This window comes from Drosophila pseudoobscura, chromosome 2 (genome assembly GCF_009870125.1).
Source record: "Drosophila pseudoobscura strain MV-25-SWS-2005 chromosome 2, UCI_Dpse_MV25, whole genome shotgun sequence".
In the NCBI taxonomy this organism is placed as follows: domain Eukaryota; kingdom Metazoa; phylum Arthropoda; class Insecta; order Diptera; family Drosophilidae; genus Drosophila; species Drosophila pseudoobscura.
In genome coordinates, this window is record NC_046679.1 from 28,145,713 (window position 1) to 28,169,758 (window position 24,046).

The window sequence follows — 24,046 nt, forward strand, 5'->3', positions numbered from 1 at the left end:
GAAAAAAGAAAACTAAATTTAAATATACATATGTAAAGAATATTTTGTTTTGCAATATTAAAAACAAAGAAACAAAACTACCAGAAAAAAATGTGCTCTTCTTTTGATTCAGTTTGAGTTTTATTGGGGGGTTTCTATGTGGTGTGTGCCGGCCGCTGCCATACGCGAAGCGACCGACACTCTAAGCATTAATTATTTGCAAGAACTTTTTGCCTAAAATTAGAATTATAAATTACACGATGTGTTTAAAGTAAATCAAAGAAAAATGTAACCCCAAGAAGAAGGTAAACAACATGATTAACAAGCCTCTCCCACTGGGACTGCCACTCCGCACTGCACTCCTAGTCGTCCTGCTAATTACCATTCCCACTGGCCGCCGTCTTCAGGACCGTTGCCGGCATTAGTTTCTTAGCCTCTCCCCCGGCCGTCGTCGTCACAGTGATCTTGCCACCAGCGGCAGCAGCAGCTCCTGCGGCCGTCACCATGGGTATCACCTTCATGTTGGACAACGGCTTGAGGTTCATGCCCTGCAATCCCTGCGAGAAGAACAACTGTCCGCCATTGCCTTGCACGGCAAAGACGAGATTATTGCCAGCTGTGGCTCCTCCTGTGGCATTGCTGCTCCCCGTGTTATTCGAAGTGCCCTGCTTGTTGGCCAACAGGACGTTCTTGGCCAGACGCAGGGTCTGTGTGCCGCCAGCCCCAATCAGCAGGGTCTTTGGTGCAGTCGCTATGCCACTGGATGCCACTGTGGTGAGGTGGTTGTTGGTGGTGGTGCTGGTGCTGCTGCTGCTGCTGCCGCTGCCACTGGTGGTGGGCGCCAAGCGAAGCAATTGGTTGCCCATGATCACGGTCTGCATGGGTGCCCCACCGGGACGTGCGGGAATCTGCAATAGAAATGCATTAATAAAGAATTAAGGAGAGGTTCCTTTGCTAGATTTCGTACCGCTCCTTGGATCTTCACCGTCTGCCCGCCAATCACAATGCTCTGTGTCGTACGCACAGCATTTGTTCCCGCTGTTGTCGTTGTAGCTGTGGGTTGAGTGGTCACAACACTACCGCCTCCTAGCTGCTTGATTGCCTTGGCATGCAGCAGCAGTGGCTTGCCCGACAGCACTGTCGTCTTGCCAATGATCTTGGGCACCATCGTGGGTCCCCCTCCGCCCGTTGCACTCACAATGCGCGCCATCGTCGGCAGATGCTTGGCCTGCACTTGGATGGGCTGCGTTGCTTGGCTTTGATTGGGCGTCAGGGTGATGACATTGCCCGACGAGGAGGTTGCCAACTGGATGATGTTGCTGCCAGTCGTGAGGAGTTTTCCTCCACTCTGCTGCTGCTGTTGCTGCTGCTTTTGCAGCAGACTGTCCAGCGTAATGATCTGCCCACCCTGAGTGGTGGGGCTGCCACTCGCTCCGCCCGCTGCTGTGCTCACGGGCGTTGTTGTCCGTATCACACGCGTGGCATTCGAGGTGCTGACCACCGTTGCGGCACCTCCTGCAGCCGCTTGCTTGAAGTTCTGCAGCACAATCCTTTGCTGTGGCGACGACAGATTACCCTTGACAGCCACCGTTCCTCCAATGGTGGCCGTTGTGGTGAGTATTTTGGGTGAGGTCTTGGCCACTGCTTGGAAAACAATCTTTTTGTTCGACGAAATGGCTGTATTTCCTGTGAAATCAAAAGAGTATTAGATTAGACACTGGAAAAGACCTCAGAAGTGGCAGGGCACTCACCCACTAATATCCTTTGCTGTGGCGTACTCTGCACTGGCGATGCAATCTTTGCCGTGCCACCCATCGCCTTCTGCTTCAGTTGCTGTTGCTGCAGCGTTGCAAAAGCCTGGGGCGACATCTTTACGATGGTTCCTCCTCCAGTGACGGCACTTACGGCCGTGCTACTGCTCGTTGCAATGGTTATGGGTGAAGTGCTGGTCTCCGTTGATGTTGCCACTGATTTATTGGATATTATGGAGACGGCGCCAATCTTTTGCTGCACCGGACGCACTGTCGATTGGGGTACAACGCGTGGACCCAGTATCTGCACTTGCGGTGGCTTTGTGTGGCCTGTGGCTGCCGCACCAGCGGGCAGCAATCGTATAATATTCTTGGGCATCTGCGGGCGTGGACTTATTGTCATGGACTTGGGTTTGCCCAGCACTTGAGGATGCTGCTGCTGCTGTGGCGAGTGTTGCTGCTGCTGTTGCTGCTGCTGCTGGTCCAATGGTATGATAAAGTTCCCTATTTTGCTCGTTGTCGGTGTCTTTTTGATCATCAGCTTTTTGTTAACAGCCGCCGCGGTCGATGATCCTTGGGTAGAAGTGGGCGTGGTGGCCACATGAACCGTCTGCATGCCACTGGGTGTCGATACCAGTATGGGTGTGGTGTTCCTTTGGGGACTGATCTTGGATATAGAAAAATTACCCGCCTTTGGGGTCCCCACAGCCACGGGTCGATGCACTGCACCCATGGGCACGGGCTTGAGCAGGGATTTCTGCATTGTCGGCGACGGGATGGGCGTGGTATTAGCAGTGGGCGAGTGCTGGGCTGTTGTGCTGGTGTTGTTGTTGATGTTGTTGGCAGGTGGTATGTTGTACTTGAGAGGCGGCACGGGGGGGCACTTGACAGGGAGCGGAGGAAGCTTCTTCACTTGCAGGAGAGGCCCAGCAGCTGCAGGGGATACAGAAACGCCAGCAGCAGGAGTGGGATTGCCCGCAGAGGCTACCAATGCTGGCATATCCAGCATTTCCATAGAGCTTTCGCCATCCTCCTTCTTTGGCTTGGCCAGGTTCTTCTTTTGCTGCTGTTTCTGCTTCACCAGCGACATGTTCAGCTTGTGCATCCGTTCGAACTCCTCCTCGCTGCGATTGCGATGCAAGTAGATCCAGATCTTGCGCTTGGCATCGTACTTCACACAGGGATCGATCCCGCCGTGCATTCGATCCAGCGCACCGCTGACAATCGTCTGCAGGACGTTCTCCGCCGCCTGATGATTCACGAACTGCGAGCACTTCAGCAGCTCTGAGATTTCCGAGCGTGTACCCTCGCCATTGGGCAGCCGGGCCGTGGCGTCCCTTACCAGCGTCAGAATGGTCACGAACGGCGGTCGATCGTCCACCATCACGGCATGTCCTCGGGCCTTATTTAGGGGCAAGCTCTGGGTGTAGATGCCCTTGACGGGACCCACCACGCTCTCGTAGCCGTTCAGGCGATACGTAAACGGTCGATGGGGATACTCGAAGCGTAGCCTCTCCTGCCGCTGGAACTCCAGGATGTCCGCCTGGCTGGCCGTGCGCACCGTCCAGGTGGTGGGGCACCGTGGCGGCGGCGTCGGTGATGCATCCACGTGCATGGACGTGGGTACTGTTGCAATAAACATGGTCCCCGGGCTGGGATTCAGATGCACCGTTGTGGCTACGGATTGCTCCTCCTTTTGGGTCTTCAGCCAGTACTGGCAGAGGGTGCACAGTCGCGCATCGGAGTCCCTGCCAGCGCCAATCCACTGGTAGATATTCAACATGGTCTTGTGCTCTATGTAGGGCACATATTCCGCCGGCAGTGGGCCAACATCGGCCGCCAGAAAGTTGACTGCGGACTGCAGCAGCGACGACCAATCGGGCTGCTGGATTCGGGCCACATCGCCCGTGGGGATGACAGCATCGGAATGTTTCTCCCGCCAGGTGGCCAACAGAATCTGCAGCTCTCCGTAGGTCAAACGATGCTGTGGCGTGGAAACGAACAGATCTCGCAGCAGAGAGAAGTAGCAGGCAGGTCGAGGCGATGCCGCAGTTCGAATCACTTCCCCTCCTCGGGCGGGGGGACTGCCTACGATGTGGGCAGCCGCCTTTAGAGGAGGATTGGTTGGGGAATTGGTTGAAAGATTGGAAATTATGGTTGAGGCTGGTGTTGGCACACTTATGGGCTCCAGCTTGGGGATCAATGCGGGCACCGGAGCAGCAGCAGTCGCCGCCGCTCCTATTTGTGGTGGCATTTTCTTTGGCATTGGCTCCTTGGGCACATGATCCTGCTGTTGCTGCAAATGGTGCTTCTGCTTCTGCTGCTGCTGCGTCTCTTCTTTGATGAAGATATCCTCCTCGGGCTCGTTTTTGACCACCCCAATGCGCACCAGAGCGGGTGGATCGGGATTGAGGCGCGCCAGCAATGCCTTTGGCTTGCGTCCCGGCTTGAAGCTGCCCACAAACTGTGCCCGCGTGCAGATATCCCTCAAACGCACCTCCGATGTATCGAATTCGGGGTTTTCCTGTAAACAGAAAAAAACATTTAAAGTGTCCCTTTTTTTTTGGGAACCGAAGACCAATGCTTACCGGTTGCTCCACTTTCCGTCGCTTGTAGTCCCGCAGATACTTTTTGAAATTCTTATCATTCAACTGCGGGATCCTGCCGGCCTGCATGGAGCGCAGGACCTGCTCATCATCCACCCCAGGGCGACGCTTGAAGAAGGTGTTGTAAATGCTTTTCTTGTCCGCCGCATTCGAGGACCTCACGGCGGTCGCCTCCACCTTGGGCTCCGCCTCCATTTTGGGCAGACGCTTCATTAGATCCGCACACTCCTCGTCCTCCTCCTCGGCACTGATCTCACCCGGGGGCACCTTGAGCTCTTGGATGACCTCCAGGAGCTCCTGGACATACCGCTTCTTGGCCCGTTGCGAGCACATTTTGTTCTCCATCGAGAGCGCTGGGGGTTTTCGCTTGCGCGGCCGTGGCATCACCGACTTGGCGGCAGCGGCAGACTCATCCGGCGGCGACGAGGTATACGCCAGCTTGAGCATGTGCTCGCGGGAGAGGAAGAGCTCTTTGGCCAATTGGCTGAGACGTTCGGCCTGCTGGAAGCGGAATTCGCGCCGACTAGAGTGCTGGATGCTGCGACGTAGCTTAAGGACATCCGGCCGGAGGTTACCATCCTCCAGCTGCCGCTGCAGCTGCAGCAGCGGCGACTGGCCGAACCGCTGAAGGCCACCATTAAACAACTGAACGAGCGTACGCTGCTGCTCGGCCCCCGCCTGCGGTGCAGACACCAGACCCGTGAAATCGGGCAGCAGGGACTGCAGCCGCGCCTGGACATGCTGCGGCAGTAGTTGCCATGTCTCCATCGAGAAGAACTCATGAAAGATGGCGGAATTCTCGCAGAGACCCCGCGGCAGGCGAAAGGTGTCGCGTTTACTTAGCTGCGCCAGCTCCAGTTCATCCGATTGGCAAGTGGTGGTGTCGTCCTCCGTCTCGGATTCGGTGATCGCATCCTGATCGGAGATATCCTCATCCTCGACATCGACGTCGTCCTCGGGCAGTGAACCGGGTGCAGAGGAACTAGAACTACTGCTGCTCCGATTGCTGCTGGCGCCGGAGCTGCTGCTGCTCCCGTCGCTCATTTGGCCAATGTCATCCTCCTCCTCCTCCTCGGAGTCCAGGCTGGGCCTCAGCATGCTGTTGATGTTTATGTTATTGCTCATTTTTGTAGCAATTTTTGTGTCGAACAGCGTTTTTCCTTTTGTTACGTGGGCAGAGCACCGCACCGAGAGCAATTTTTTTTCTCTACACTAAGTTATAATTTTTGTCTCTTACGCCGCTGCTGCTGCCTCGTTATATCAAACATATTAGCTGGTTGTTTTCTTCTTTTTTTATTGCTTCGCAGCATGTTTTCTCTACGATTTTTTCGGCATTCCTCACGAGACGCGCCCATTTTGCAATGAGTTGGCAGCCTTTGCCCGAACATTGCGCTGATTAGGGATGAGCCGATATGAGAGTTTCAAAATACAGTTGCAGCCGCGATTAAATCAACATTTATATAAAACTAGTTTAAAATGGTTTCGATCGGGGTTTTAGTTAGGGAAAATATGGATATAGCAATGGTTTCTTGCTGGTCGGACACAAACAAATCACTGTTAATAATTTAATACAATTCCACCGAATTTTGCCATTCAATCGGTGGCGCGGACACGTACAACAAAATTTCGCCTGTGTATACCAAAAAATTTGTAGCGGCGGCTTTTCGCCCTCGGCTTGCAACAATTTTCCTACTTTTTTGGTGTTGCAAATAGTTAACAATTTATAAATGTTGAACCACAGCCACCATAGCCCACACCTGGTCAAAATGAAAGACCATTGACAGCAATAAAAGGTGAATAAGAATGCGAATAGAGAGAGCGAGTAGGCCGCTGTTTTAGTTTTGTCGTCAAAAGTTTCAAATAAATAATAAATGTGTGTAGTGTGTGTCTAGTCAGAGCTTAGAAGTCTAGCAAGAGGAGGCACAGGCATAAAGGCCACCCGACGCCACAAAAAGAGGCAGACTCTCGGATTGCAAAAAAAAGAAGAGACAAAAAAACTATAAGAAGAAGAAAACGAGAAGAAGCTGAAGTAGAAAAGAAGAAGCAGAACGCGCAAAAGGCAGAAAAGAGCCCAATGAACGCGCGGCAAATGCTTGCAAAATTACATATGTATATATATATATATATATATATGTGTGTATATTTCACATAAAAATAAGAGAAATAATAGTTTCTTGCCCGCAGACTAACCGCAATCTAAATCGCGTTTTTCTTGCAGATCTGTAGAACATAGTGGCGGCACAAACCCTCCGGTTATCTATGGGAAAGGAAAAGACCGACGCTTGTGAGACAAATGCCGCAACATCTCTGAGAGCAAAACAACGACCAGAAGTGGGTGTGGAATCCACGGACTACACCGACGCCATCTCCGACTCTGAAAGCAACCAAACCAAAGGAACAAGAACTAAAAAGCAGTCCAAAAATGACGTTCCGTCGGAGGCAGTCGGCAGCAGCCACAAAGAGCCAACAAGTGATGATGCTACCAGTGGAACAGATGCAGAAGCAGCACCAGTAGCCGACGTTTCTGTCAAAGTAGAGGCCACCTTGGATGAGCACCAAGTGGAAAAGAAAGCCTGTAAAATCCGCATTGTGCCTCTAGAGAAACTACTGCCACAGAAAGTGACGGAAACGAGAGAGCAACCAAAAGTCTTGCCGCAACGCAAGTCTCGCAACAACATTTCGATCATTGAATTGAGCGACAGCGACGAGACCGAAGACGAGCAAAAAGAAGAGCACAAAGCGTCCATTGTGGTGAATCCTTTGCGCAGGAAAGCGAAGGCCATCACCAAGTCCCACGGCAACGCCAGCGGGGCCACCATAACCATCTTGTCATCCTCCTCCTCGGAAGAGAACAGGCCCTTCAAGCTATTGAAGGCTGTCGAGGCCAAGAAGCGGGCAAAGAATATTGCCAGTCTGTTCCACTCATCCGCCGAGGATAGCGGCGACAGTAAGCCCTTGCAGGTCCGCGCGAAGGCCATCAACGGCAAAGAGAAGATTGCTAAGAAGATCCCACGCATCGCTTCATCCATTGAAGGGAGTGACAGTCGATCTGCAGGCCCAGGCACTAAGAAGTCTCGAAATAAGAGTAGCAGATTTCATTCCGAAGAAGCGGCCAGCCTCGCACAGCTCTTAAAGGCGGCCATCAACGGTGCGGAAGAGCCAAGGTCTCCCAAGAAGATTGCTAGTGAGTTCTCCTCTTCGTCAGAGGAAAGCCAGCCCTTGGAGACCCGCAGAAAGGCCATCAACGGCAGGCCACGAAGGGATTCGACGCTTTCCAAGGAGAAGCATCCACCGAAACCCTCTGCCACTTCTGTGCTTGCCCAACAACAGCAGCAGCAGCAGCATCGACTGAAAACTTGTTTGGTACGTGTGAAGCGGATTAAAGCGTCAGAGCCGGAGCCAAGGCCAAGCATCAAGGAGGCAGAGCCGAAGCCACAGACAGAACAAAAGCCAAAATCTAAGACAGAACCAGAGCCAGAACCAGAACCAGAGCGAGAGCCAGAGCCAAGCACTTCAAACAAACGGCAACGCATCATGAGCACAGATTCCGAGGAGGCTGCCACAACCTCGGGCACGGCAGCGGCAGCAGCCAAACGGGCACGCCGCTCCGCCAAAAAGAGTGAGGAGTCCGAACCGGACTCCGACTATGAGGCAGCCGAGGAGGCGCCCGAGCAGGCCGAGTCCGATGAGTCCGAGCAGGAGGAGGAGGAGGAGGAGTTCCAGGCAAAATCCGAAGAAGATGAAGAGGCGGAGGCGGAGGAGGAGGAGGATGCCGCTCAGACAAGCGGCAGCGAGGTGATACCACAGCGCAAGCGTCGCGGCGGCGTCAAAAAGCGCGACACCGACTCCGACAAGGGTTCCTCCGACTTTGAGCCCCAGGAAAAGTCCAAAAAGAAACGCAAACGCATCAAAAACAACTCGAGCGGCGACAGCGATGCGGATGGGGATGATGAGAAGCAGAAGAACAAGCGGAAGACGATTCGAAAGATTATCAAAAGCAAGGATCTCGATATGACCACCAAGGAGGCGGCCAAAGAGGAGGACGATCGTCGCCGCCGCATCGAGGAGCGTCAGCGGGTGTACAATCGCATCTTTGACAAATCGGAGAGCATCGAAATCTCCGAACTGGTGCTGGACTTTGACGAGGACTCCAAGAAGGCTCTGCTGCAGGTGGACAAGGGCCTGCTCAAGAAACTGAAGCCCCATCAAGTGGAGGGCGTCAAATTCATGTGGGATGCCTGCTTCGAGACGCTCAAAGACAGCGAAGAGAAGCCCGGCTCTGGCTGCATTCTGGCCCACTGCATGGGTCTGGGCAAGACCCTTCAGGTGGTGACCCTCACCCACACGCTCCTCATGAACAGGCGCACAGGCGTCGAGCGAGTCCTGGTGATCACGCCCCTCAGCACGGTGAACAATTGGGCGCGTGAGTTCCTCTACTGGATGAAGTTTGCCAATCGCAAGGACATCGAAGTGTACGACATCTCCCGCTACAAGGACAAGCCCACGCGGATCTTCAAGCTAGCCGAATGGTTCAACGAGGGCGGGGTCTGCATCCTAGGCTACGATATGTACCGAATTTTGGCCAACGAAAAGGCCAAAGGACTGCGCAAGAAGCAACGCGAACAGCTGCTACAGGCACTGGTCGAGCCCGGGCCGGATCTGGTGGTCTGCGATGAGGGACACTTGCTGAAGAACGAGAAGACATCGATCAGCAAGGCGGTGACAAGGATGCGCACCAAACGGAGGATTGTCCTCACGGGAACTCCGCTGCAAAATAATCTCAGAGAATGTGAGTAAAGGATCTCCTTCCTGAGCGGCTGTCTAATCTTTGTCTCTTTTCCGCCCATAGATTACTGTATGATTCAGTTTGTGAAACCAAGTCTGCTCGGCACCTACAAGGAGTACATGAATCGCTTTGTGAATCCCATCAGCAACGGCCAGTACACGGACTCCACGGAGCGCGATCTCCGCCTGATGAAGCACCGCTCGCACATACTCCACAAGCTGCTGGAGGGCTGCATCCAGCGTCGGGACTATTCCGTTCTGGCGCCGTACTTGCCGCCGAAACACGAGTATGTGATCTATACGACGTTGTCGGAGCTGCAGCAGACATTGTATGGCTACTATATGACCACATATCGGGAACAGAACAGCTCCGATATCTGTGGCAAGGGTGCGCGCTTGTTTCAGGACTTCCAGGACCTGCGACGCATCTGGACGCATCCCATGAATCTGCGTGTGAATAGCGACAATGTAATTGCCAAGCGTTTGCTCAGCAACGATGATTCGGACATTGAGGGCTTCATTTGCGACGAAACCGAGGAGGAGGAAGCCGCCGACAGCAACTCCTCCGACAGCTGTGAGTCCTTCAAATCGGATGCCAGCATGTCTGGGGCTCGAAAGAGTACCAAAAAGCACAAGACCCGCAACAGAGCCGGTGCCGATTCGGATTCCGATCTGGAGATGCTGCCCTCGGGACCCCTCGCACAGAAGGACGACCCCTCCGAGTGGTGGAAGCCATTTGTGGAGGAGCGCGAACTGAACAACGTGAATCATTCCCCCAAGCTGTTGATCTTGCTGCGTCTCCTGCAGCAGTGCGAGGCCATTGGCGACAAATTGTTGGTCTTTTCGCAGTCCCTGCAATCCCTGGACGTCATCGAGCATTTCCTTTCGTTGGTGGACAGCAATACAAAGAACTACGAGTTTGAGGGTGAGTCTCAAGGCAACCTCTTGGTCCCCCCTCCCCTCTAATATCTCGCTTTTCCTCTAATAGGGGACGTTGGCGAGTTCAAGGGCTGCTGGACCAATGGCAAGGACTACTTCCGACTCGATGGCTCCTGCAGCGTTGAGCAGCGCGAGGCCATGTGCAAGACCTTCAACAATGTGGCCAATCTACGCGCCCGACTTTTCCTCATTTCCACGCGGGCCGGCGGTCTGGGCATCAATCTGGTGGCCGCCAATCGTGTGGTGATCTTTGATGTCTCCTGGAATCCCTCCCACGACACCCAGAGCATCTTCCGAGTGTATCGCTTCGGGCAGGTGAAGCCCTGCTACATCTACCGTCTGATCGCCATGGGCACCATGGAGCAGAAGGTGTACGAGCGGCAGGTGGCCAAGCAGGCCACCGCCAAGCGTGTGATTGACGAGCAGCAGATCTCCAGGCACTACAATCAAACGGACTTGACGGAGCTCTATTCGTACGAGCTGAAGCCAACGGCGGAGCGGGAGATGCCGGCTCTGCCCAAGGATAGACTGTTTGCAGAGCTGCTGACCGAGCACGACAAGCTGATATTCAAATATCACGAGCACGACTCCCTGCTGGAGCAGGAGGAGCACGAAAATCTGACCGAGGAGGAGCGAAAGTCCGCGTGGGCCGAATACGAGGCGGAGAAGACACGCACCGTGCAGGCCTCCCAATACATGAGCTACGATCGCAATGCCTTTGGCAATCAGGTGATGGGACAATTTGGCAACGCCTCCGGCAGCGTCACCTCCAACAAGATCTTTGGCTTCCGTTCGGACATTCTGCTGCAGTTGCTCAACATGAAAATATCCAAAGATCATCCAGAACTAACACAGAACCAGGTCATCCAATTGGTGCCGTCATATCTGCAGCAGCTGTACAACGAGATGAACAATGGGGATCCCTCCATGTACAAGGATCTGTTGAATCTGCACGGGAATATCATACACCCCAGTGGGATGTATATGAATCCATTGCTCTATGCCAATCAGCATCCATCGGCGGCGGGCTATAATCAGGGTACTGGTGGCGCCGGTGCCGTTGCGGGTGTGGGTGTCGGGGCCGGTGCCGGTGCCGTTCCAGGTGTGCCAGGAGGAGCACCGCCTACGGTGCCTGCAGCACCCGGTTTCGAGCCGGATAAGGTATACGAAATTGATTAGGATTCTCCACCTTCACAGAGGCAGATTGCATAAACACTCTCCACTCCACAGAAGAGAGAGAAGCCACACCCACACGGCCCTTTCCATTGAGAAAACACAACCCTTGAATGGGTTGCAATTTATATTATAATTTTAGGTAATTTCGTGTTTTTTGTTTTTCCTAACAAATGGATCGATCATCTAAGCTAATCCAATAACCAATTTATTGTTTTCTCTCTCTCTCTCTCTCTATCTATCTCTCGCAGTCTAGTTAAGGGTTTAAAACTGTCCTAAAAATTCAGCTGTAGACTTACAATTTTACATTAGATACAAGATAAAAGATACACAGATGCGTTTTTCAGTTATAATTATATATAAACACACAAAATACTATTTAGATCGCCTAGCTATTACGATTATAATATTGGAATGAATGGATACGCTGTAGCGTCTGGCTAGGACCTCCTCCAATCCCTCACACACACACAGGAACATTATTTAAACACGCAACAAACGATAAACAATAAATGGCACAGATATTATACATACAAAAAAAAATATAATTAACATTTAAAGAGGTTTTTATTGGGGAAAGGACAGGGTTATTGTGGTATGTCTGAAGCTTGGAGAGGAAGGCGTCGGAATATTTAAGAAATAAGTGCTTTAGAGGGATCTTCTGGAGATGTTTGATGATTGAAAGCAAATTACTTACATTGATTATGGATATATCTGGCTTATAACACCTATATATAGCCATATTTTATAGTTTTGAAGCACACCTTGAGATGTTTAAAGGGATTTTAAGTGTTTTTAGGGATCTCCTGGGGATAACTTTTGCCATTTAGTCACTTTAGTCACAAAGGAAGTTCATTCCAATGATGAGGAATATATTTGAGGTATTAGCAGTAGATATAGCTATATTCCACGATTTAATGAAGTTTTTGACTGTCTTTGGATATGGGTGGTAATGTAGAAGCCTGAAGTGGTTGTACATCCAATAATTATAGATACAATACCTCTTGGTTGAACGGGTTTTGAGGGCTCTTCTGGGGTATCTTTATGGCCTTTAGCGATTAACAAAGGAAGTAGTTTCCTAAAAGATAACGAATATACATATGTACAATGTATTTGATGCCTTTGGATTTATGATATCGATAAAAGGGAAGGTTTTCGCTTATTTTCCGGCAAAATAAATCTTGATCTGATCTAAATTTTGTTGTTGTACCGCCCGCAGGAATGGAATCTGCAAGAAATATCAAAGAGAGTATAGGGTAGATGTGTGTGTAGCACCCAGAAGGAAGCGTTTCCGATCCAATAAAGTTTATCAAGTATATCCTGTCCCTCACTCCCGAGGAGCGCCGAAATCTCGGAGATTACAAGAGATAGAGCAACACAATTTTATATCCAGACTACTTTGATATCACACTGAATCGAGTTTGTTTCAAAATTTTGCCACGCCCCTTTGCGCACTTTGCAGTGCCTACGCAACGTGCTCACACACACTCTTCCTCACGCAGTGTGCCCTGACTGAGTACCGAGCATTAATTTCGAGTGGCAACCCTGGCTGCGACTCAGTTCAGGGGCACAATTTGTCAGATTCAGATTTGTTTGATTTGTGGAAATATCAACAACAAAAATGCCGATACGCCAGCGCAAGTCCCTGACAAATAAAAACAGCGATACCGGCACGGACGCCGCGCAGCCGCAGCCCCCTCCGGTCAAAAGGATGCGCATTGCTTTCCAGGCAATGGGCATACCCAAGCGACGCCAGACTGTGGGCACGGTGCTGGTATGCGGCACGGGCGACTTCGGGCAGCTTGGCTTGGGTGAGGATATCCAGGAGCGGAGGCGCCTTGCAGTGGTGGAGAGCATCCCAGGTCCTGTGGACGTTTGTGCCGGTGGCATGCACAGCCTCGTGCTGACGCAGAGTGGCGACATCTACTCGTTCGGCTGCAACGACGAGGGCGCCTTGGGGCGAGACACCAGCGAGGAAGGCAGCGAGTCGCTGCCCGATCTGGTCCGTTTGCCCGGCAAGGCGGTGCGCATCTCGGTGGGAGACTCGCACTCCGCTTGCTTACTGGAGGACGGCAGCGTCTATGCTTGGGGATCGTTCCGCGACTCGCACGGAAACATGGGCCTGACCATTGAGGGCAACAAGCGCGTACCCGAAAATCTTTTGGCGGGAACTGTCTGCTGCAGCATCGCCTCGGGCTCCGATCACTTGGTCATATTAACCACCATGGGAAAAGTGTACACGATCGGATGCGCTGAGCAGGGCCAGCTGGGACGCATTTCAGAGCGTTCAGTGGGCGGAGATGGTGAGCTTTTTTCCCCCACATACCATACCTATGCATGTGTCTTCCGAAACTACTTCCCTTACATTCCACCAGGTCGCCGTGGCAAGTGCGATTTGCTGCAACCGAACCAGTTGATCGTGCATGGAAGCAAGCCGTTCGAGGCCATATGGGCCACAAATTACTGCACGTTCCTTCGGGAATCCCAAACAGAAACTATTTGGGCCGTCGGCTTGAACAACTTCAAGCAGCTGGCCTGCGATAAAGATGTGATTCGGATTTTACATCCGATTAGGACTTCTCTTAAGCAGATCAATCAGATCTGTGGTGGCACACAACATACACTGTTTCTGAAGAATGATCAACGATGCTATGTCGTTGGTCGGCCAGAGTATGGACGCCTGGGACTGGGCAGCCAGCAGGACGTGGTGGCCGAATTAACGCCCACTATTAATCTCCCTGCCAATATCGTCCACGTGGGATGTGGCGATATCTCTTCATATGCCATCACCGAAGATGGCAAGCTATATGCCTGGGGCATGGGCAACAGCTACCAGCTGGGTGTGGGCGACGACCATGATCAACTGGAGCCGGCCCTTGTCGGAGGCAAGAGTATCCAAAACCGGAAGATGCTGCTTGCATCGGGCGGTGGCCATCACGCTCTGTTTTTGGGCGAGGCTGATGCAAAGGAGCAAGAGGAAGACAACACGGACAACACTCCTCTTGCCTCTTCTACTATAATCGAGGAAACTCCACCAAACGAGTTGACTGCCCCCGAATCCAATTCGGTTTTGACCGCATAGAGCAGCTTTTACCATTATCCTACTTAAGTTTTCCTAAAAAACCTACAACACCATCACGGAAAACACCACAAACACTGCCAATGGATCTAAGATCTACGAAAATTATTTGATGTTAAAATTTGTTTTTTTATAATATTTGATTTCCGTGTGCATCTTACCAGTTCCTTTATGTTATTCTAATAAACAAACTGATTTAGAGTAAACAAAAAATGAAAGAAGTTTCGATTTTTTTGGCTTCGTAATGCTTTCAGGCTTATGATACTGCTGTGGGATCTTCTAGGAAACTTCTAATGGAAGAAAAATATAGTAGATTGAGTAATAGACCATTTAAAGCCGTCTCTGGATATGGGATGCTGCAGAAAGGAACGTAGAAGAGATTTGTGGAATCTTTTGGAATACTCTTAACGATAAGGAACAGGCACAGCTTATGATATAGGATAGGATAGGATGGGGTAGCGACATATCTCCGACGACATATCTCCGCCGATCCACAAACGACATATCTCCGCGCGAAATTATGTCGTTTTAAAGCGACATACCTCCGCGCGGAGATATGTCGTTTGTGACACGGCGGAGATATGTCGTTTCGAAACGACTTAAGTCCGCCAGAAAATAATTAACTTATATTTATATTATATATATTTATATATTTATAATATTATATTATTATATTATTATATTTTTTTGACAGCATTTCCTTTTATAACATAATTTTATTGAAATTAAAAAATGTGCAATAGTCCAAATACACAGAAATCATAATAGCAGTTTTCTTAAATTTTTTCGTTCTTAACTTACACAAGTTAATTATAAATAAAAACATTGCGTATGGCCTCTTCGACTTCTTGGTTGCAACTTGGACATTTTGGCTTTATATTTTCATTTTCTTCCAAGTCGTTTTTTTCTTTGCAAAGTGCGTTTGACAGAGTCATAATTTATTTCAATCTCCGCTTCACCTCTTGTTTTCCTAATTAATTGAATAGAAAAATAATACATCAGTCTGTGTGCATTTCTTGTCTGCTCGCATGCACATACATACATACATGTACACCTACATATGTACATATGTATGTACATCAGGGGACGGCACGGCCAATGCTCGCAGACGGACTTCGAAACTAGCATTTACCGGTCAAAAACCGAGCGACGACCAAAGTCTCGCAAACGGACTTAAAGCAAGAAACACCGGATCACGTAATAGAACATGAACGATCATGTCAAACTGCGACCCGGCACAACGCGTTTGTAACAGTGGTCGGCAGCAACACAATAATACTTTTTGTTTTAGTTTGACTTCTGTCAACGCACACAAACGCAATGTAATGTGTGCGTGCCGACCGCTGAAGTATATATGTACATATAGTGCCTCACAGCTTAAATGAACCAGAGCACTTTTCAAACTTCAAACCCCTGTAAAAATCAATTGAGCAGTCCTATAACAAAAATTTTAATACAATTCTGTTAAGATTTTACTTATCTTACCAACCAAAAAAAAGAGTTCGATATTCTTCTCCGTTACCCCGCAAAAATGAAAAAAACAAAATGCGCACTAGAAAACACCTTCTCTTTGAACAAAATAAGCTGTGGGGTGGAAAAAGGCAGTATTTTTGTTATTTATTATTTAAAACGTCTTAGAAAAATGTTAAAAAATATAAGAAGTTCGTTTTGTTTGTCATTTGATTTTCATTGGTAAGTTTGATGGTTTAGAAGTTATGAAAATTTTAAATTTTTAACGTGCTTTGGTTCATTTAAGCTGTGAGCCACTGTACAAACATATGTAGCAAGGCAGTATGTATTATTAAAATTTCAATTAATATATTAACTTACTCAGCAAGAACATCATTGAATACTTTTTTGGTGTCGAAATTGCTATTATTTTCGCACTTCAGTTTTATTTCACTAAGAGCACTGATTTTTTTCATTTCATCACTCTGAGGGCCATGGCTATGCACAACATATTCAGGATTTGAGTAAACTCTAGATTTGTCTGAACTTAAATAAACTCTGGCTTTACAGAATTTAACTCGGCACACATATGTGGTTTCGCCTAGTTTTAATTGTTTGTTTTTTACATAAATTTGTTGCTCGAATAATGAAAACAACAGTAACGAGCAGCCCGCTCGGCTTCCTTCTCTGAATTCAAATTTAATATTTTCGTAGTCCATTCTTACTGTCTGAGCAACCGAATCGGAATGAATGCAGCAGAATAATGCGGCATATTTTTGGCGCGCGCCTCGCACGCTTTGCCTATTGCACAGAAAAAAATATTCTATAACATTATATTCTATGCACATGTTTAAAAACAATAAATTATCTACATATTACATATTAAATAATACGTTTATATTACATTAAATACAACACGGCATTCTTTAACAATTTTTGTTTAATGAAATTAACTTCCTAATAAAAACGCTGTTCATAAATTATGCAGTAGCTATATTTGCTCAATTAAGACAATATTTTTTACGGTGCATTTACAGTTAGGTAACCAGCTAAAGATAAAGAGTATGTGCGAGAGGGACAGAAAATCAGTCAGAACATGTCGTTGGGCGCTGTGTAGCCACTGCAAATTTATTTGTTCCTTTTGTTTGTTTTTTTTGTATTTTTTGATGGTGTATCGGCATAATTTGCTCAAAATCGCTGCGCGGAGATATGTCGCTTCTAAGCGTCATAGCTCCGCGCGGAGATATGTCGTTTGTGACACGGCGGAGATATGTCGTTTCAAAACGTCATATCTCCGAGCGGAGATATGACGCTTTCAAACGACATAAGAAAAAAAGCGACATAATTCCGCCGGCAAAATGTACTGGGCGGAGACATGTCGTCGGAGATATGACGCTATGCCGATAGGATTGGATATAGGATTCTGTACAAAGGAACGTAGCGTATCTTTTGCGGAACTTCTAATGCAAGATAATGACACAGAATTTGGGCTATTGGCAGTGGCTATATGTAGACATGGATCCGTTTACAATGCCAAAAAAAAACCTTCTTATAGACTACTACAAAACAGTACGAATATGCCTGGAATCCACAAGGTTTTATAGATATACAAACATTTATTTTCCGTGTAGTGTTTATTGAACTATTAAAATTACAAACTAGAAACCCCCGCTTGCCCATTGATTGCGCCACTCCTCACTTGGGCGGCAGCTTGCCCATCATGCGGAGCTGCTGCATTTGCTGGGCCTGCAGCATATGCTGTTGTCCCGGTGGCATAGGGCCCACGGGCGACATGCCACCTGGTGGCATGCCCGGCATCAGGCCAGGACGTGGTGGCACCCCACCACCCATGGGCTGTTGCATGCCGGAGGGGCCCTGCAGCATGCCGGGATTGATGGGCGGCGTCGGACGATTGTGGACGCCCTGTTGGATGTCGGAGAGACAGGCCTTCCACTCCTCCAGACGATTGTAGTGCTTCTGCAGGAGCGCCTCCTTGCGTTGGATCTCAATGCTGAGATCTTGGTTCTCGTCCTTGATCAGCATATAGGGCTTGAGGGTGGACACGAGGAAACGTTTCTGTAGGAAAAATGCCTCCATTTGGCGGGCCACATCGATGAAGCGATTTGTTGTCTTTTGCACTTCCAGTTCGATTTCCTCTTTGTTGGTGCCAGAGTTTGGCTCCTGTTTTGTCAGTGATAGCAGGCAGGACTGGAATGCTTCCTCGAACTCGTCCATCAGGTTTCCACTGCCAGGATCGTTCTGGGCCATGATTTAAGCGGATTTTTTATGCGTATTTAGAAAATTTGCCGGTCCACCAGTGTGACGACTCGATAAGAAATCGAACTTAGCCCACTTAAGCCCCCTCTATTTAAACAGTTGAACGTCTTGAGGTAAATGGCGGCAAATATTACTGATTGAAAATTCTTCTTGTCGATCCATGCTATATTTCCTCTGAACTTAAAAAAAACACGATTTCGTTCACCTGAACTGCGCTAAAATTTCAAACATGTTTATTATTTTCAGTGGAATATTAAAATACCCTTGGATTACAATGGGTTAATCATTGGTGGAATTGGTGGTTTGCATGCGTGCATGCCGCTGTTTATATAAACAAATGAGTTTTAAATTAAATTGATATTTAAAATGGCTTCCCGGATGGTTCAACGCTGTCTGCACACTGCACAGAGCTGCCTGAGGGCTCGCGTACCCCGTCGGGCCAATCCCGGCCTTGGCTATCAGCTGCAACAGCTACAGGAACACGAACGACCCACAGCGAGGACCGAAGCTAGCGAGGATTATGCTGATCTGGAATCGGATTTCATGGACGTACAGAAGACACATCGACAGCACGAGGCGCAACAGCAGGCGCAGCGCGATCGTGTGCGTCAGCTTATGATCAAACACAAGTATTTTCGCGATGTAAAGCTGCCCAATTTGCTGCTCCATGCGGAAAAGGAGCAGATGCGTCTGCTGCACGAACAGCGACCGGATGAATGGACCATCGAACGTCTGGCCGAGAGCTTTCCGGCCACCCCGGAGATCGTCCAGAAGGTGTTGCGCGCCAAGTGGCGACCGAGGAATGTGACCAGGATTCGTGCCCATGACGAGAGCGTCATGAAGAACTGGCAGCAGCTGCGGCAAGGAAAATGTGAGGTGGCCATACCCTCGGCTTTTCTGCAGCACTTGGAGAAGTTCTCGGAGCGACGACAGCAGGACTTGAAGCAACTGAAGCCGGAGGAATGGCCCACACGGCCGGCACTCCCAGTGCCGCAGGGAAACGAGTTCCGGCAGCTTCTGGGAAGTGGAACTAAGAGCAAAGAGGACCGTAACCCTCCCCAGCTACCTTCAGGCTATGCTGCTCCACCCGCAGCAGCAGAAGATGAAACCTATTTGCTGGACAAAGTCCGCAATAAGCGAAAGATGCGTCTGCAGGAGCTCAAGGAGCTGCAGCTTGTTCCCGCCGTGGCAGAGGAGGCGCCGCCCCAACCGTCGCCCAGCAATCCCAGTGGCACGGGTTTCCTCTCCAGCTACGTGCAAAAGTTCGAGAGCAGCGAGATTGTCATCAGTGCAGCGGATCAGCAACGCTACGAGATGACAAAAGTCAAGGATCGCATTGTGATACCACGAAAACTGCATCGTGCGGGAGCCACGTACCGCGTGGAGGATGCCTACTACGATGATGACGGAGAGCTGCTCTATCGCGTCCCAGGCATGAAGGGTGGTGTCTGAATCTTTTATTAAAAAATATAAATTGTATATAAAATAAAGATATCTGTGAGAAATTCTTCAGTTGCTGAAGGCAGCGGCGATTAGATCGCTTCCCGCCATTAGAGAGTCGGAGGCCACTGTGATGTGGGCACCCGTCAGTTTGGAGATGAAATCACAAGCGGCTATCTCCGCATAGTTGGCCCCGCCGACCACAAAAACAAAGAGATTACGTAGTCGCAGGGGAAACACATCCGCATCCTCCCCACTGGAGGAGGCAGCAGCAGGACCTGGTGACTGTGTCTTTTGCTGTGCAGCATAGGCCTTGGGCGTCGTCTGTCTGTTGCTGTCCAAATGGAGTTGCATGCCCTCGATCATGGCCAGCTTTGTGGACAACTCTTCAGCGGTGTTGGCGCGCAGCAGAATGGAGCACAGCTGTGCCACCAGGGGGATGTAGGTGCCATTGAACACGAAGCTGGGGCAGGACTGCACCTCCTTCGATGAGGCGGCACCATCCGGACCATCGCCGCAGGAGGTGAGCAGCTTCAAGCGATTGGCATTTGCCTGGAACTCGGTTTGCTGGAACTTGGGCAATGGGAGATTGGCCAGCAGCTTGGTGGGCGCCTTCTTTTCGGGCAACAGCTGGGGCAGCAGACCCGCTTGGGCGAGCTGCTGGAACACCCCCAACTCGCGATGGCCGAACATGTTGCAGTAGTTCCTGGCAAAGGTCTGCAGCTCCTCGGGGGCCACGCCCGCGCAGTGATGGAGAAGGCACAGCAGTCGCAGGGTATTGTAGCGCTGGCCATCGGTCGTCAACAGTTCATCAATATCCCCCAGCAGGCGCTTCCTGGACACATTATTAAGGATATCCTCCTCTAGGGCTTGAAGTCTGCGAAAGTTTCCCAACATTTGGATAACGATTTCGCTGGCATTCAAATGCCGCAAGACTTTGGCTTTGAGTTCCGTGAGTTTGGGCAGCTTACGTGCCACGTAATCGTGCATCTCCTCCAGCTGCATGTCGTTCAATTTCTGCAGCTCCAAGCCCAAGGCCTTGACCTGGGCCCGTATCCAGCTGCTGGCCTGAGCAAAGTGCTTGTAGCGATTGTCGCCATAGATCTCGTCGGAGGCGGAGTTCAGGCGCACAGAAATGGGTTTGCTGCTGGCCCCCTTTGAGGACTGCTTGCTCTGCAGCAGCTCCACGCGTTGGCTGCTGATCTTGTTCTTGGAATTGTCTACCACAATTTCGCCCGCTCGCTGCTGGAACACCTCCAGCAGCAGACCCGCATAGATGGCGGGGGTGAGCAGGCTCGAGGGATAGTCCTTGTCCCGATCGATGATCAGCCAGCCGCCATAATCGGGGAGATTGCTGGACTCCGGCAGCTTGCCCAAGGCCTGCAGCATTTGCAGGAGCTGCGCTGAGTGTGAGCCAAAGCTGAGTATCACCGCCGGTGGGCCACAGATCATTTGAAGGAGCCGCAGGCTCTGAGCCACGGCCGGCAGAGGCGAACTATCACCCTGGAGGTACAGGCACTCGTACAGCTAGGGGAATTCATACAGATTAGACAGGTTTTGTGGAGCCCTTGAGGTGCAACCCTTACATTTGGCAACTCCATGCTGAGGACACCCTGATCGAAGTAAATGAAATCCCAATTGTAGTGATGGAGCTGCACCAGGCCCCACAGACCCGCCTGCTCGAGCAGAGTCTGGTAGTACGTGTAGCAGCTGGGCACACAGATGATGTGGTACATCTTTAGGAATACGTCGGGCGTCTCCACCATGGCCAGGGGCTGCAGCTGCCGCAGGAGGGTCTGATATGTGCCCAACAAACTGCGTATCATGTAGATGTGCACCTCATCCGCGGCGCGTGGCAAACTCTGTTTGGCATCGTGCTTGTATATCCTCTGTATACCTTTAAGTCTGCAAGGGCACATAATCATATGCGTTAAATCACATTTAAGGAAGCAAATTCCACCCACTTTAACCAGGAGGCAGTGCAGACGTGTTCCAGCGGTTTGATGAGAGCGGGCTCCAGAATCAGCTCCTTTTTGCCGGGTATGGAGCACAGTATGGCTTGGAGCTGCCAATACACGAATCAGAAATCACATATTCGAGTGTTGGAAGCATTACCTTTTCCTGGGCCACCAGTTGGAATCCCTGCAGCTTCTTTTCCAGCGTTAATTCCATTATCATCTATTTATTTATCCATTTATCAGCTGATTGCAGACATTTAACAGGGGCGACTAATTTTTTTAAACATACTTTCCTTCTTCTACGTTGCCGGCAACATGTTCTCTAGCCACAACAACGAACTTGAGCCGCTTTATCATGGAAAGGTATGGACAACAGGCAAAATTACGGTCCAGCATCATAACAAGATCATATGAACCTCACCTCACGTGTTTGATTAACGATATGTTGATAGTTAGGCATGTTGTATGTTGGAAATGTTACCCGAATCACGGGCAGCAGCAAATAGACGCGCCCGCCCAAATACTTTTTGTTATATGTTGAGATGAAAGTATCTAGGTCTACATTATATCATCAGTCTATTAAACGTGCATAGTCACTTGCCACCCATTCACTTTCAAACAATTTCTATTTGGCGCGCACCACTCGTACTTGAAACGGGTAAGGCTCTCTTTTAACCGGTAGTCAACAATCCCATGCACAATGTTGCGGGCAACACTAATTTTCATACCCTGGGGAAATGGGTATTATAGATTGAGAATATGTTTGTCATCCCAAACTCCAAAATTCTCTGTTTTAAATCTATTTCAACGATATTTTGCAGCTCATCGTCTTCCTACAGAGATCAAGAATAGGTATAAGGAGATATATGTACATACACATAAAAGATAAAAATCATATAAATGAATATGTTTAAAACATATCAATCTGAGCAAGGGTCTTTATTCATTTCGTTTTATCTTCATATTAAATTAACGAAATATGGTATAAAAAGGTCTATACTACGGGTTACACACAACATGTACCAGCATCATTGCGGCATTTTTTGTGGAATTATTTTGTTTAAACCTTGTTTTGTTCAAAATACGATAAAATCAAGTATTTTTACCAAGCCATTCAATTAGAAAATAGATTCATTATTTGCTTTAAACTATGTGGGTATGGCTTTATGTTCTATGTAGCGAGTAATATTCAACGGAATATCAAAATTGAGTAATATGAACGACTGTCCTCTTTCGATTTTTTTTTGTTTTCCCATTTTCGCTAAAACCGTTTTTTTTTGTTTGATTTTTTTTGTTCAAACCCTCCTTTAGACAAGATCCAATAAAAGCAATTATTTAAAATAGGCCAGTTACGTAAAAAATTGATTCATCAATCGTATAAAATTATGTGGGCATGGCTAGGTGTTCTAGATAGCTAGTAATATTCTACGGAATATCAAAATTGGCCAATATGGTTTCCAATCCCTGATGGAGAACGATTAACCTATTATACGCCAAGGGGGTATTTCAATTTTCCACCGAAAATAATGCAAATGTAATAATTTTAGCGTCGTTCAGGTGAAAAATATTGTGTTTTTTGTAAATTCAGAGGATGGATTTACAATCCGTAATATTTTCCGCCATTTACCTCCAGTCGTTGATCAGTTTCAAAATAGGGGGGTTTAGTGGGCTAAATTCGATTTCTTATCGATTTACGGGACGCTATATTGTTGTTGAGGAACAGCCGCGCCGCCCCCAACAACAGTAATTTAAAACACCCCAACGCGAGCGGACGCCAGTCATTTCTTGCGCTTAGCGGGAATTTCGTGTTTTTTGCGTGTTTCGGAACCGTGTTTACCGCCGTCTTTGTCGCATTTACATGCTCTAGCTAAACGTAATCTATTACTCCGCGCCGCCTAAACAAATAGCCGTGCCGACAGTGGCCAAAGTGCAATTGAGGAACCACAGCCTATTTCATACAGTGTCTGCCCGCGAAATTAATAGGCGCCGTTATCTTGTGGAGATATTTTCCTCCTGCATAACAGCCAAAGGCCAGCCATTCCTCTATCTCTCTCACACAAGAAAGAATAAATGTTTATGGAGTAGTAAAGTATATAAATGAATATATATATCATGTCCAGCGGAAACTAGAGGAAAATCAAAGTTTAACAAACGTGTGTTTATATTTGTGTGGCCGCAAGTGTAGTCCCGTTCACTCTCTCTCTCTCTGTGTTTCTGTGCGTGTTCGTTCGCGGGTGTTTGTGTGTGAGTGAGCTGGCAAGCATGTGTTTGTGATTTTATGTTGAATTGAATGCCGCCCTCCGCGCGCTCTCTCTACAGTTACAAGGTAAGAGGATGAGTAATTTGTTTAAAACAACAACAAACACAAAAAACATTACATTTTTTTGTGGTTGAAAAATGTTTGCACTCGAATATTTTTGCAGATACCTCAAATTGTTGAGCTAATGATAAAAATACTTGAATGAGAGCTGAGCTGTCTCTTGTGTTGTTGTTACTACCGCTTGTTGCATGCCATCCTTTTTCTCGCTCGCTCTGGCGCTCTTTCTTTTCTTTACTCCCTCCTCTCGCTCTCATCTGCCGTCTGCCCCGTCTGTCAGTCATTATGTCTTT

At 48.9% G+C, this 24,046-nt stretch overlaps 7 protein-coding genes and 1 long non-coding RNA gene across 12 annotated transcripts in view; 4 read left to right on the forward strand and 4 right to left on the reverse strand.

Annotated features, from left to right (window-relative positions):
• Positions 1–91: 91 nt before the first annotated feature.
• On the reverse strand, positions 92–5,571 carry LOC4803042 (nuclear factor related to kappa-B-binding protein). Its single transcript, XM_001359806.4, has 4 exons — positions 4,319–5,571; positions 1,731–4,254; positions 947–1,665; positions 92–887 (listed from the first exon to the last, which is right to left on the reverse strand). Exons 1-4 carry the CDS (start codon positions 5,459–5,461, stop codon positions 354–356), a joined length of 4,920 nt encoding a protein of 1,639 aa, XP_001359843.3. The 5' UTR covers positions 5,462–5,571; the 3' UTR covers positions 92–353.
• Positions 5,572–5,990: 419 nt separating this feature from the next.
• XNP (ATRX chromatin remodeler XNP) lies at positions 5,991–11,776 on the forward strand. 3 transcript variants are annotated; one of them, XM_015182769.2, is made up of 4 exons: positions 5,991–6,129; positions 6,555–9,125; positions 9,186–10,046; positions 10,110–11,776. In XM_015182769.2, exons 2-4 carry the CDS (start codon positions 6,596–6,598, stop codon positions 11,237–11,239), a joined length of 4,521 nt encoding a protein of 1,506 aa, XP_015038255.2. In that variant the 5' UTR covers positions 5,991–6,129; positions 6,555–6,595; the 3' UTR covers positions 11,240–11,776. The 3 variants fall into 3 exon arrangements, with proteins under 3 accessions (XP_015038255.2, XP_033232454.1, XP_001359844.3); XM_033376563.1 differs by lacking the exon at positions 5,991–6,129 and adding an exon at positions 6,229–6,445; XM_001359807.5 differs by lacking the exon at positions 5,991–6,129 and having other exon boundaries at positions 6,539–9,125.
• An 855-nt stretch (positions 11,777–12,631) lies between these two features.
• Positions 12,632–14,450, forward strand: LOC6897898 (regulator of chromosome condensation-like). The gene is made up of 2 exons (XM_002137964.3): positions 12,632–13,536; positions 13,609–14,450. Exons 1-2 carry the CDS (start codon positions 12,855–12,857, stop codon positions 14,313–14,315), a joined length of 1,389 nt encoding a protein of 462 aa, XP_002138000.2. The 5' UTR covers positions 12,632–12,854; the 3' UTR covers positions 14,316–14,450.
• Positions 14,451–15,008: 558 nt separating this feature from the next.
• LOC117184754 (uncharacterized) lies at positions 15,009–16,901 on the reverse strand. Of its 3 annotated transcripts, none has more exons than XR_004470203.1 (2): positions 16,143–16,901; positions 15,009–15,282 (listed from the first exon to the last, which is right to left on the reverse strand). It is a non-coding gene; the product is annotated as an uncharacterized lncRNA (long non-coding RNA). The 3 variants fall into 3 exon arrangements; XR_004470201.1 differs by lacking the exon at positions 16,143–16,901 and adding an exon at positions 15,359–16,087; XR_004470199.1 differs by lacking the exon at positions 16,143–16,901 and adding an exon at positions 15,355–16,087.
• Positions 16,902–17,376: 475 nt separating this feature from the next.
• Positions 17,377–18,114, reverse strand: MED28 (mediator complex subunit 28). The gene has a single exon (XM_001359808.4). It carries the CDS (start codon positions 18,027–18,029, stop codon positions 17,457–17,459), a length of 573 nt encoding a protein of 190 aa, XP_001359845.1. The 5' UTR covers positions 18,030–18,114; the 3' UTR covers positions 17,377–17,456.
• Positions 18,115–18,293: 179 nt separating this feature from the next.
• Positions 18,294–19,543, forward strand: LOC4803045 (neugrin). Its single transcript, XM_001359809.5, has one exon. The coding sequence runs from the start codon at positions 18,405–18,407 to the stop codon at positions 19,488–19,490; it is 1,086 nt and encodes a 361-aa protein (XP_001359846.3). The 5' UTR covers positions 18,294–18,404; the 3' UTR covers positions 19,491–19,543.
• Positions 19,476–21,718, reverse strand: Vps33B (vacuolar protein sorting 33B). The gene is made up of 4 exons (XM_001359810.4): positions 21,594–21,718; positions 21,443–21,543; positions 21,065–21,383; positions 19,476–21,005 (listed from the first exon to the last, which is right to left on the reverse strand). The coding sequence occupies exons 1-4, from the start codon at positions 21,654–21,656 to the stop codon at positions 19,548–19,550; spliced, it is 1,941 nt and encodes a 646-aa protein (XP_001359847.4). The 5' UTR covers positions 21,657–21,718; the 3' UTR covers positions 19,476–19,547.
• Positions 21,719–23,135: 1,417 nt separating this feature from the next.
• Fur1 (Furin 1) overlaps positions 23,136–24,046 on the forward strand; it is a 168,871-nt gene continuing 167,960 nt past the window's right edge. Inside the window, exon 1 of the mRNA XM_033376497.1 lies at positions 23,136–23,762. The gene's annotated coding sequence lies outside the window, so the exon portion shown is untranslated. The remainder of the gene's footprint in view (positions 23,763–24,046) is intronic.